The sequence below is a fragment of the Psittacula echo genome (genome assembly GCF_963264785.1).
Source record: "Psittacula echo genome assembly, chromosome: 10".
In the NCBI taxonomy this organism is placed as follows: domain Eukaryota; kingdom Metazoa; phylum Chordata; class Aves; order Psittaciformes; family Psittacidae; genus Psittacula; species Psittacula echo.
In genome coordinates this window covers 13,517,878-13,531,374 of record NC_137741.1, presented here as the reverse complement: position 1 = coordinate 13,531,374, position 13,497 = coordinate 13,517,878, and the positions used below count along the sequence as shown (strand labels likewise).

The following is a 13,497-nucleotide window of genomic DNA, read 5'->3' as shown; positions in this document are numbered from 1 at the left end:
TGCAGGCCATTTAGAAAAGGGATCTTGTATATAAGCAGGGAAGAGCCTTGTTTTTCAGTTAATTTCAGTGTCAGGAGTTAGAACTTTCAGCTCAAGAGTTGTGAATTTTAGAAAAGCTTATTTTAGAAAATTAAAAGGATACCTGTTGGAGGCTTGAAAGAAATTCAAATGTAATGAATTAATAACAATGCATAGATAAGGAAGGGATGGGGAAGTAGAAGGCTGCTCATTTATAATCAATGTTTTTCTAATACAGGAAATCCACTTTTATCAATACAAAGACCTACACTTAAAAGACAAGCACGGGTAGATTATACTCTTGATACAACAACAGAAGATCCTTGGGTTAAAATTTCTGACTGCATAAAAAGCTTATTCAATCCTACCATGAGTGAAGACAACGTACACTTAGATTTGCAACCTGGCATGGACACAAAGAAAGAAAATCAAAATCGAAGCAGCTCAGAAACAGTTCTGAAGAAATCAGAATCCGAAATAGTTGGTTCAAAAGTGCTAAAATCAGATGAAAATGACAGTGTGAAAAAGGGCCCTCCTCCCGTTGCACCTAAGCCAGCATGGTTTCGCCAAAGTCTGAAAGGATTGAGGAAAGCAAATCCAGATGTAAAAACACAGGCAGATCAAAGTCCTCCTGACCTCAAGAGTATTTCCAGCACAGAACTGCAATCCAGTTTATACCGTGTCTCTCCTAGGGGATCATCAATAAAACAAAGAATAAGCTCATTTGAATCCTTGAGTGCTCCGCAGTCACCTGAAAAAACACACCGAAGGTTTAGCCTGAAACCATCAGTCCAGAAAGAACACTCTCCCACTGCAACAGGGTCAGAAGTGGCCCCAGCTTGTTTAAACCAAGCCTTTCTCCAACATTGTGAAATTAGCCAACAGTCACCTATGGTCATGGGTACAAACAGCCTTGATAGATCTTCCTCTCCCAGAGAGGTCCTTGTGGCTAGCTCAGAAAAATGCAATAATGCCAACACTGAAAATCCCTCAGGTCTCTTAGCTACAGAAGCCATTGCAAATTCCCACCTTGTACGGGTAGCAAAATCACACAGCCTAAGATCAAGAAGCTTCCCACTTACAGCTACCCAGTCTTGTGAGATGATAACACCATACGATGAAAAGTGCAGCAAAATCTATTCCATCAGTAGCCAGGTGTCATCTGCTTTAATGAAATCCTTGCTTTGCCTTCCTCAGTCTCCAGCCTCTTCTGGAAACAGTGCATGGGAAAGTCTGGACACATTGTCTCAGTCCTCTGTGGAGGGTGACGGGGCTTCCCTCTCACCTGCAAGTGAGAACCATCACCTGGACACTGGGTTTTCACTAAAGTAAGATACCATATTCAAAAATCAGATTTACAGATCAGCATTGGTGAGCACCTGTGCTGATCCACTGACAGATTAGCATTCTAAGGCAGTAGCACACAATAGCACAGCACAGCCCAAGTTAAGAACTTTAGGGCACAAAGATCAAATAACTCACATGACTGTTACACTTGGTCTTAATTTGTACTATATAAACACACGTATATGTTAAACCTCCTCCTATGTAAACTGGAATATTTCTAGCACCTCCATAATAAAGGAGATTTAACTCTGGTTTTGCCTGCAGCCAAGAGATTATTCCTACTCTTTTATGTGATGTATCCTACTTTTGTTAACATGCTAACATGATTAATTTACATTCACATTGCATTTAAAATATGTATTATGGGAGCTACCACCCCATTTAAATGGTAATAAGATCAAAAGATGACTGCTTCAAAATTCTCTGTACTATGCTTTTGTTTGTTCTTTCATTTTTTTATTCTTGTCACAATGCAACAGCCTCTCCGAGTTGAGAGAATATACTGTGAGCCTAGCAGACAATGAGAACGAGGAAGAGAAACAGGAACATGGCTCACCTCAAGCATCCGGTGTGTCAGGGCAGTCTGTCATCTCTCTGCTTTCCCCTGAAGAATTAGCAAAGCTGATAGAGGAAGTCAAATCACTAGACGAAGCCACCTTAAAGGTAAATCTACTTTTTGGTTTTGTGCATGATTTTCAGAAAGCTGTGGATTGAATTCTCCAGGTTAATCTTCACAACTTGATATTATAACAAATAAAACAGTCATCTCAATATGTACCAGCAGAAACATTTAACTCGATCAAAAAACTTGAAGTCTTCAAAGATAACTAAGCAAGAGTAATACGCATTCAATTAACAGAATAACACTTACTCAGTAGGTAAGGTCAGCGTATGCAGAAGTAGACATTGATATTTTTGAGACTTTTCTTTTTATTTGGGTTGCCAGTCTGAGACACTCAATGCATCACTTATGAGATACTGAACAACCTTTAGTCTTACTGGATTAATCTAAAATTGTGATAAAGCTCAGAATAAGTCAAAATCAAATTTAAACATATGCATTCCAGAACTGTAAAGACTTTTGAAGACTGCTTACACTGAAAGAAAAAGTAGACAACACCCAGAACTCTACATGGAAAATAATTCATCTTCTGCTGGCAGCTATGTGCTTGCTGTGATAAGACACTCCCAGCTGTGCAAAAGCAGTATATTTGCATTAATGCACCAATGAGGCTAAGATAACACTGTTCGCCTCTTGGCTAACTGCAGTGGCATATCTCCCAGGTTAGTCCTGATTTGTGTCCGTACTGCATGGAGTATGGTTAGAGAATTCATGTCTGCCTGTTAGAAGACTAGGCAGACATATTCTCAAGTTGGAGACAAAATTCTTACTGACTGCACCAAGGTTTGCTAGTATGCTGCAACCAAAAAGCAGTTTGACAATCAGAATTTATGAAAGCCAAGTTTTGTATCAATTTGTGTTGCTTATCAGCTTCCCATGTTAATGTTTTTGATCCTATTAGCAGTAAAGCTATGTTGCAATGTTGCCCTCAATGGGACATTAGCCTTCCATATCAAGTCGTTTGTTTTCATGGAATTGTCAGGAGAAACCCTGAGCAGCACATACGTTCTGCCTGGTTGCAGCTGGCCAGTGGATTCAATTGTGGAAGTAAATAAGACACAATATCAAAAATGCAACTACAGCTGCTCACATACTGAACACGATTGTGAAATTGCGGTCAAAACCGCCATGTTTCCTTAGGCAACTAGGTTAAATGGGAATGGTTACCCTATACAAACTCATCTTTGAGATAACCCAGAGACAGCTTAATCTACCTATTAGTAGAATATTGTTAAAAAATAAAAATAAGAACGAGAAGCAATTTTTAAGCTCTGACACTTGTATCAATGTGAGTTATGTGCCAAATTCTTTTCCCATTTTTTCAATGAAAAGGTTCTCTAACATGATTCAGTCTTATTTTCTATTTCTACAGTACATATCTATATTCTTTAATATAATTCAATTTATGGCCCAGATCCAACTGATAACTTGTTTAACAAACCAGAACAATTTTAGATACAGAATAGAGTTTTGTAAACTAGGTAACTGATAGATAAATTTGATCAAAATTAAATACTACTCATCTCAGTGTTATGCTTGTACCACTAGGTCTCATTACAGAATGCACAACAGACAAAAAGGAAATATGCTGATTTCCCAATCATATTGATGTATTGGAAAGTTTTTGACTTAATTTCTTTCTTTACCTAGGAATTTGATGATATCCATGTTACAATTTTGCACAAAGAAGATGATACCGGGCTTGGATTCAGCCTGGCAGGGGGCATTGATCTAGAAAACAAAGTGATAACAGTAAGTAGCATCTGTCTTTACAAATACTCTAAACCCAACAACTCCCTCTAAAAATTCACAACTTACTGGTTTTCTACTACAGAGGTTGGCTTTTGGCATAATCAAAGTAGGCTGCTGTACTGATAGAGTCAGAATCATGGTCTTAAATGGTTAAAAATAAGACTCTACTGCACAGAGCTGCCCTTTCCAGTTGACTGGCAGTGGTGTCCTGTTTTTCAGGCACCATACTCCTCAACAGGTCTGAAATTCAAGGCAGAACAATACACAGCCCTCAGCAGGAAGTAACCAACATCTTATTCACATGTTTATAGAAGACCAAGTAGGGTGGTCAGGAGTAATGAGATAAGCATGTAGTCATTTAAGGGGTCTGGAGGCTAGAGACTACCTTCACACCTTCTACCTCCCACTAGCAGAGCAGCAAGAAGGACAGGAAGTAGCATAAGCAAGGTACATACCACGGACATCAAGGCTTTGGCCATCTGATAACATGGGCTAAACAGATCGCCTAGCTGCTTGAGGAAGGCTGTGTGCAGGAGAACTCTGTACAAATTATTTCAGTCCTCAGTCCTGAAACATGCTAGAAGCAACTTGTTCCTGGCAAAAAATGCAAAATGCACATTGTGAAAACTGTTACCTGACTTAGTGGTTTGTCCTTTTTTTCCCTCTTTCCTTGGGTGCATGTGCGGTGACTGGATTCTTCAACAGGTTCACAAAGTGTTTCCCAACGGACTAGCATCTCAGGAAGGAACTATTCAGAAAGGAGATGAAGTACTATCCATTAATGGAAAGTCTCTTAAAGGTGTGACTCACAATGATGCTTCAGCAATCATGCGACAGGCTCGACAACCCAGACAAGCTGTTGTTGTAACTAGAAAAGCTAAAGATGGAGAAAAAAGTCTCAATACTTCAATCAACTCTAGTACATCCTCATTAGCAAGCAATGCCTCACCAGAGTCTGGTAAGTCCAGCGGCATTGCCTTGCAGCTCCCCACCTGCTAAATGTTTACTCATTACCTGAAATTCAGGTGTTCATAATGCAGCTCAGCTGAGTTAATCTGAGAACCATGATTAAAGACAGTATGGTTAATAAAACATTCCTGATCAGACATTTGGAGTAACTTTGTTGGAAAGGGAAAGAATTAATGGAATTCTAGAGTAAAATAAACAAATGTGATCCTCTCTATGGCTTTCTGTAAACATAAAAAGATTATTACTGTAGTAATACATCTAAGTGAAGGTATAATGACAACTCTGTGAATAGAGATTATTTAATATTATTAGATTCCAGTTTACAAGATTTTGTGAAAGAGAATTTTGGTTTGAACAAGCAATGTGCTATTGTTTGAGATAGCAGGTGGCTACACCTGAAACACAGCAAGGTCAGATTTTTGCAAAACCTTTCACATTCTTCAGATATTTTTTGTGGATTTTCTCTAGAGATCTGTGGCTTTATTTACATACTGCATCTTTTACAAACATTAGCATCTTTGTAGTGTATATTACAATTGCATAACTAACATCAAGTATGTCTACCTTAAATTTTGCTCATTGAACATGTTTTTTTCATTCTAGCAAATGCCACCAGCTTTCATCTTTGTATTTCCATTGCCACAAATTCAAACACAAATTTCTCCCCCAGTTTCCCAGGGGGCCTTATAATAGTAAAAAGAGGAATTAAAAGTTACAGTTTTCTCTTTCATTTGGCAGTTTACGGTGCCTTTGCAAACAAAACTGAAGTTTATTTTTTGTAACAGATGTTTTAGCTTTTCAAACTGTGTAGTGCCCATCTGCTAACATTCTATTTGTTTCCAGCAACTGAAGATACAATCTGCAGTGTAACTCTAGAAAAAACACCTGCCGGTTTAGGATTCAGCCTGGAAGGAGGGAAAGGATCTATTCAGGGAGATAAACCCATCATCATCAACAGGATATTTAAAGGTAAATACACTTAAACATGTACATAGCAGGTTCTTGGCTGATGCAAACCTGTACAGTTCATAACTGACTGCTGATTTATACCCCCTGAAATGACATTTTTTGGAAATGCAGCATTATTTTGTGCAGTGCCAGTAATTCATTGCCTGCTGAGACCAGGTGGCGTATACCAAACATGCTGGTTATCCTTAATAAGTGAAAGATACATCAAAGTCTCTCCCACACAAAGAATTAAAGGAAAGTAATTTTCTTTCTCCAGGGACTGCATTAGAACAAAGCAGCCCTGTCCAGCCTGGGGATGAGCTGTTACAAGTGCACACAACTGCCATTCAAGGACTCACTCGTTTTGAAGCATGGAATATAATCAAGGCATTACCTGATGGGCCCATCACAGCTGTCATCAAGAGGAAGAATCCAAGCTCTGTTACCACCAACTCATCCAAAACTTTGTAAGAAGAGGAAATTAGACTGCTGCCAATATGACAAACAAAAAAAAAAAAAAAGGATTTTATTACTTGCAGCCATTTAGCTAGCACAGCAAGATACTCCAAAAGTGTGTATGAAATGTACCCATGATCTTCCTGCCAGTTACAGAGCTAGCTGCCTGAGATAAACTAAGATGTGCAGAAGATGTGCGTGATCCTCATTTCAACATTAGGAAAGAGATGTTAAAGTATAGAATTGTAAAATAATGACTTTATTAATAATATACTGGTTGTAATAAAATATATGACATCTATAGTACTCTCCTGTTTAAAGCCATTAACTTAAAATATTGGAAGCTCATTCTGTGCTAAGTTTTCAGTCCTACTTTACAAGTCTTGCTCCCTGCCTTGCCTTCCAAGGAGGAAGAAATATGTCTAGAAGCCTACATCTCAACACTACCTTACAAACTGTGTAGAGGGCAGAGAAAGGGGGATGCAATTCTCTGTGTTAAAATGACAGTGTCCCCTAGAAAACTCCAGCTTTTCTATTTAAACCATAGAACATCCAAGGACAGCCAAAACCCATCAAGGTAATTTTTTACTAGCAGTTGAGAAAGCCATCAGCAGGCAAACAGGGGGTGGGCAGGGACGGAGTGTCTCAGGGTATTGCAAGGGTGCAGCAGGAAGCTGAGAGCAATATAGGGGAGCTTTTCCTAACCATCCTCTGGCCAGAGGTCTCCAAGGACTACAGGAAGAGAGTAACAAGGCCATTTAGAAGCAAGTCTTGGCCTTCTAACCACACATTTTTTGAAATGTCTTCGTGTTAATTTTGTAAGGAAAAGTACCAGTGAGAGTATTAGGGAATTAGAAGTTCTGAATCCAAATGTTTGTTCTGGAGATACTAAATAACTTGGAAACAAGCCTATGCTTCAAACACTGCTATGAGCATTTTGGCAGTGCTGTCTAAGCAGCAAATGGAATTCTACCAGAAGCAGCATGTTTGTCTATGGCAAGATGGTCCTGTGCACGCATTTGCTCTTCTCTGACCTACTTCACCAAAGTGAGAGGTGCCCCATCAGGATAAGAAGTAGTGACCAGCCGGTTGAAAGCCAGATCGCTGCACCGGCTATTGTTCCTGGCCTTTTACCTTCCTGTAGCTGGGAATTTGCCACACCTTTCTTCAGTTACTTAATTTCACCAAACCATAAGCTGTAGGAGTTCAGAAACTATTTTCTGTGCACTTAAACACAATGTCATAGAAACAACAACTGAAAGGGAAGTAGGGTAGACAGCAGAAGGTATTAGTTGCATCTAGGCATATAACTTGCTCTGGCCTTTCCTCACAAGTCAGCTCTATGTTAATCCTTGAAAAAACATTCTTGACAAGCCATCTGCCTCCACGCTTCCAAACCCTTTCCCAATTGAGTTTTCCCCAAAACAATCCAAACAATTCTCAAAGCAAGATTTCTATGAATTGGTTAGCAACCAAAAGAGGAGAAATGTGAGAGGGAATCTTTTTATAATTTTTTTTTTAAGTGGTACATACATCAAACTTTCTGAATATTTATTTTTGGGGGTAGAATTTCTTGTATTTAACTTAATCTGCATTATTGGTTTAGGCTTAACTAAGTCTAAGGCCTAAGGTGCATATAAAAGATTCTAAGATTTTTTAACCAGTTGCCCATACCACCAATATAGGAAAACTGTACAGAAAGGATTTCTGTATATCCTATAGGATTATAGAATCTGCACAGAAAAGTAAGTGTGCACTCTTCAACGCTGCTAATGCTATTTCTCATAAAATACACTTTTTGTCAGCTTCATAACTGTGACAAGAAAGACTAGACTAGTTACACCCATGGTACAGAGTGCCTTAATTACTTCAATGCCATCTGCTGAAGGTGTCCTCACCTGAAACAGCCATTTAGTATCATCAATTTAAGAAATTATATACACCCACCATGACAGGTTTGATCTCGTTTTTTTCCAGAGGTGATGTTCTCACTTCATGTCCAAAGTTCTTCAGTTTTTCCATGCCTCTGCATTTCCTGGCATCTGCCAAGATCAAAAGAAGTGAACACATGCTGTTTGACAGGCAGTGTGTCTCACTGGGGAATCCTCCAAGATCTTATGAGATGAGCTTTGCCAAGACATTTCCATCTCCAGTTTGGCAGGCCAGAGGGCTGAAATGTTAAGGACTCTTACTTCCTTCTGGGTAGAAAATTTTGAGCATGTAGAAAAGGGATCCTTAACTTATTCCAAGAAAGAGCCTCACGTATCACCTTTACTGCTCAGAGCAATGAAAAACCCTCACTGTTTGAAAAAGTTTACTTGCAGAAATAACAAGTGGAGGCCTGAGCTCTGCTTCTTGAACTTTTTGCTGAGATATTGCACTTCATGCCTAATGACTTTAGCACATTTAGATAAATGTGTACCAGCCTCTGTAATATCAGGGCCCAAATCTCGTCAGTGAATTTGTTACTTAAGTACAGAAAGCAGCAATGGGAAATAAGGACTACAAAAGGGCAAAGAAGCTGGGAGGGAAAGGGTTATCACCAAAACACCTTTACCCACAGCTCCTGGGGAGTGTAAATGGAAGTGAAGGCTTTTCCCTTTCATTCCCTTCAATTCAGAGATACTGGAGGTCTAGGTGGCTCTTAGGTTTCCTTGATGGCAATGGTGGGGAATCATGTTAAAGGATGATCCAGGAAAAACAGTAGGACGTAGCAAAAAAATATTTATTTCATCACACACATACAAGTTTTTACATCTTTGTATACAAAGGAGACTAAAAACTGTTTCACTTTAAAATCGATTCCATAGAGTGAGATTTACAGTGGGAGACTGTGTGCAAGTCCATGTCCTATACTAAAGTAAATACTAGGACAGAAAGCAGAGCACATTAACCTTGTTAATTATTGACTTACAGCATTAAAATCACAACCTGTATTTAAATTCCTAATTTGGCAATTAGTTTTCCTTTTGCAATTATACGTAATATACAGTAATGTCTGACATTCCTGCCGTAACCAGCACCGTAAGTATTTTCAAAAGCTAGACCCATCACTGGACACAAGATCAGGAGCTGATTTCCCAAGACTGCTGTCAGGCAAACCAGTCTTAGAAAAAAAGCAGTATCCTCATGGCCTGTCAAGACAAAGCTATAGAAAAGATTATTTACCCGTTACAACCTCTCACCACAAGTGAACAAAACATGTTCAAGTGCAGTTTAAAAAATGGCAAGTAAAGTGCTTAATCCTCTATTTACTGCCACTATGTCAGTGCAGTTTGTTTCATAACATTGTGGAAATCACTGGTTTTGGTACAGAGGGGAGAAAAGAACAGGGTCTATTTACCAACCCACTGACCTACAAATTGATTTGCACTGCTAGACTCTGATTTAGAAAAAAAAAAAACCACTTAAGGCATATTTACTATTAGTACTGAAGTCTGCTGGAACAAACAAGTAGGATCCTCCACACAATCCAATTTGTTCAGTCTTTTACCATTTGTTGGCTTGGACCCATTGAAGCATCTTAGCAGGTCTAAACGTGCCAGCAGCAAAAGAACTACCTCTTCTTTTGGGGAAGGACCACTGTTCCACAGGAGCTTCAGAGATAAAACAGGCTGACCTACACCAGGCTAATGCTGTAGTGCTAAGTGGATTTTAGCAATGCTCCTCCTCACAGACACTGACAAAGTGTGGCCAAGAACAGATCCAATATGTGCATTATCTCCCTGCAGACAGCCACCAGTGCTGCCTCCAGGATTCTTCCAGCCTCTGGTGTGGTATTTCTCTATGAAAACAAAGGATATAGTATTGGAAAAGAATGCATTGCTTTGCATAGACAGATAGAAAACAGTGGTTTTAAAGTTCATTGTTCCCCTTTCACCATTCCTAATATCTTTGCTAGTAGAAAGTCCTGTAGGCCAACTTCCTATTTCTACCCTCAAGTTGCCAGGTTTTAGCCCACCCGCAGCTGGTGAGGTCAGCAATTGGTCTTGTCATGCTTTTAACTGCTTAACAGCTTTGGTCAGGTTACTGTAAAATCCAGTGATGCTAGCTGGAAAGAAGGAATCCACCACCGTTTGGGGAAAATAGCCACCAAGATCAGTCTGAAAGAAACTGAGGAGTTGAGTCCTGTCTGGTTCCCTGCAAAGACAATAAAAGTGATTTTTATAGCCAGGGGTTTAAGATCATTAGGAAATTTACAATGACTTTTTATTTATTGTCTGGCTATACATAATATTATATAAATATAAATATTATATAAATATACATATGCATAATGTCTGATTATACATACTTTTTTTAAGCAAATAACAGACATTTATTCCAAATTTCAATGAATGTGGCTATCCCCACAAGTCAAATTACAGTTAAACTAAGCCCTAAATTAGGTTCATGACTGTTTATGAATTATGGCAACATAATAAACAACCAGATACCCATTTGTCAAAAATTAAGGCCATACTTGTATGTTCTGCTGAATCTCTGCTTAAGAGGTCAGTGAGAATCCTACTGTGATGACGGATCCTATAACATTAAAGATTTCCCTCTAGGAAATGAGGACAGACTAATATTCATCGGACAAAAAAGAGAACAAAAAGGGCACTCAGTCATAATGGATTACCGGTCAAAGGAAGACAGAACCATGCCACTGCTAAGAGGCTACAGATCACATGTGGCCATATACACACACCACACAACAGGTAAGAAGGGCTTTAGAATATGTAACATTCAAATAGATTTCTTCTTACCCTGGAAGAGGTATACAGAAACAGCCACAGGGATAATTCAAACCTCTCACAAAATTTGGTCTAGGAGGACACAGCCGGTGTTCCACATTGGTTGCTATAAGAAAAAGCATTCAAGAGAAGAGTCATTTTCCCAGAAGATGATGAAGAGTCCTTGGTACTCAAAGCACCAGCTGAGAAGTGAACTCACTATACGAGAATATTTTTAAGAATGAAAGTAGAACCTTTTCAGCATGGGGCTGTGTCATAAAAGTGGTCAGAAGAGGCCATGGAATGGCAAAATCAAATAAGTGTTTAATTTAGAAGCAATTGTTACTGAGCTCTGAAGTAAGCATTAAGACGCTTTGAGGGAGTTTTATTGAACCCATGTGGTTTCAGGGCACTGCTTTTCTTGAGAGGTCATTCAAGTACTTCCAACAAATCCATGACACAGAGGTATGCCATGCCACTTGACTACTGAGAAGCTGCACTCTACCAAGTATATGAATTCCTGGCAAGGCATTCCTGAACAGGACGGGAAAATGGGACAGCTGAACAATGGGGCAATAAATGCACTCACTTGTAACAGTTAAACAGGATGAAAGTGAAGAAACAAATAAACACCCTTCCATCAAGTGGGAGACCTTTAAATATTAGAACTATTTAGTTTCATAAGAACAATTATTTCAACATACAGGAGTGGTGCATTTATTCAATGGCTTCACCAACTAGAGGCAGTGCAGAAAAAGTTAAAAACAGGATTTAGGCTAAAATGGGACTCCTTTTAGAAAGCTTGCAAATGCTTAAAACAACAGCAACAAAACCATACACACACAAACACACACACCAGTTTTATAGTAAATTAAATACTTGTCAATCTCAAAATCATAGCAAGAGAAGAAAATACAGGCCAACATCATTATCTGAACATTAAGATGACTTACAGACTCCAAGAACAACAATGTAGATAGACCACTAATACTTTATCTTCTGATAAAATATGTTGATCAGATCAACATCTAAGGAACAATACATTACTTATTTTTTATTTTATATTGATCTCTGGTACCTGCTGGTTATCTGCTAACATATTGTGAACACTTTGTGAACACAAGCATCTTACCAGCAGATAGCATTGTCCCATCTTCAAATTGCTTCATCAGTACCACATCCACAAATTCTCTTGGTGAAATAACCCTCATGAAAGCTGAAGGGGTTGTGGTTCTGCATACAGAGACAGCCTGAAAATCACAAAACAGAGGTATGTCAGTTGATGCTTTCAAAAGCACAGCAGAAAAATCCCAGTATTTTCTGGTACTCTCTCACATACGCTTTCTAAACCGTATCAAAGGGTTCTGTTACACCCTTTGTTGAACAAACTCAAATTGGAACAGCTAAAAGGCACTATGGTGTGCTGATGAAGGTCAGGTTAATGGCGAAAACCAGAGTGATAACACATTGCTTCCAGGTTGATTAAGGCCAGCTACCACAAGGGATGCTGAAAAGCTGAGATAACTAACAGTGTAGTGCAGGCATATTTAATGTTAAACAGTTACATATTTTATACCTGCAGTATTTAGCCAAGAACATATTAGCAGCTCTTTTCAGAAAGATAAGCCATTGTTAAGCGAATATATACAATTTACAGAGAAGTAAAAGAAAAAGAAAAAAGATGCCTGATCCCAGTATCACCAGACTGATCCAGACAGAGGCTGCACAACTTCTGGAAGCATTTTGACTGCCCTGAATTTAACACAGGCTGCACGCCAGGAAGGTCTGTGCAGGGCCCAGCGCTCCTGAACACCACGCTGCACTCCCACACCAGCACGGTTTTTAAGGAACTTACATCATTGATGACTTCGATGACCTCAAAGTCTTTCACGTTTTGGTCCCACTTGGTCCTGAGCCCTCCGGCCACCGGCTTTATACATTCCCAGACATCCACAGGGCTGGCAGGCAGGATCCCCTCTCCTCTGTACCTGCGGTGGGATGAAATGAATCCAAACCTCGCTGCTCTACCCTTCCGGGCCTCAAACACCCGCGGCAGCAGCGCAGGGGGCGATCTCTCACCCCGGCACCTCAGGAACCACAGGCGGGACGGCGGGCTTACTCACACATTGCCAGCAAACTCCGCGGAGGGTCTCCATGACACCGAAACCTCGCTCTGCGGAAACGGGAAGCTTTCAGCCGCCGGGCCGGGCCAGCCCCCCGCCCCTCCGCAACCGCCCCGCACCGCCCTGCCCGCTTACCGTACGCCGGCAGCCCCGCCAGCCACTGGGGTCCTGCCGGTAAAACCCCATCTTCTCGGCCGCCGCCTCGGCGAGCTCCGCGTAGTCCATGGCCAGGAGGGCGGAGCCACCGCTCGGCTGTCTCCTATGAGGGCTCCGTGCGCACCGCCCCCCTGGGCCGATGGCGGCGGAACCGCCTCCTCACCTGAGGGATCGGGGCCTCACCCCGGGCCGGTCGGCTCGGCTGACGCTGTTCGGTTAGCTTAGCGGAGGGGGGGAGAGCGGAGGGGGGAGAGCGGAGGGGGGAGGGCGGCGGGGCTCGGATCGGCTATGTCGGCTAGGCTAGGGCCGAGGGTGACCGAAGCGTGGCTCTGCCGGGTAGGTGGTAAAAGCGGTCCTCGTCTCGGGGAGCAGCCGCAGCCACCAGGCCGCA

At 40.8% G+C, this 13,497-nt stretch overlaps 2 protein-coding genes across 2 annotated transcripts in view; one reads left to right on the top strand and one right to left on the bottom strand.

Annotated features, from left to right (window-relative positions):
- The window catches only part of IL16 (interleukin 16), a 36,440-nt gene extending 29,784 nt beyond the window's left edge, over positions 1–6,656 (top strand). The window contains exons 16-21 of the mRNA XM_080625981.1: positions 257–1,346; positions 1,845–2,028; positions 3,638–3,739; positions 4,445–4,697; positions 5,552–5,677; positions 5,934–6,656. Of these exons, the coding sequence (XP_080482107.1) occupies positions 257–1,346; positions 1,845–2,028; positions 3,638–3,739; positions 4,445–4,697; positions 5,552–5,677; positions 5,934–6,127 (1,949 nt within the window). The 3' untranslated portion in view covers positions 6,128–6,656. The remainder of the gene's footprint in view (positions 1–256; positions 1,347–1,844; positions 2,029–3,637; positions 3,740–4,444; positions 4,698–5,551; positions 5,678–5,933) is intronic.
- Positions 6,657–10,104: 3,448 nt separating this feature from the next.
- STARD5 (StAR related lipid transfer domain containing 5) lies at positions 10,105–13,175 on the bottom strand (the record flags this gene model as incomplete). The annotated part of the gene is made up of 6 exons (XM_080626595.1): positions 10,105–10,252; positions 10,861–10,954; positions 11,960–12,077; positions 12,683–12,815; positions 12,951–13,000; positions 13,086–13,175. 6 exons carry the CDS (start codon positions 13,173–13,175, stop codon positions 10,105–10,107), a joined length of 633 nt encoding a protein of 210 aa, XP_080482721.1.
- Positions 13,176–13,497: the final 322 nt, after the last annotated feature.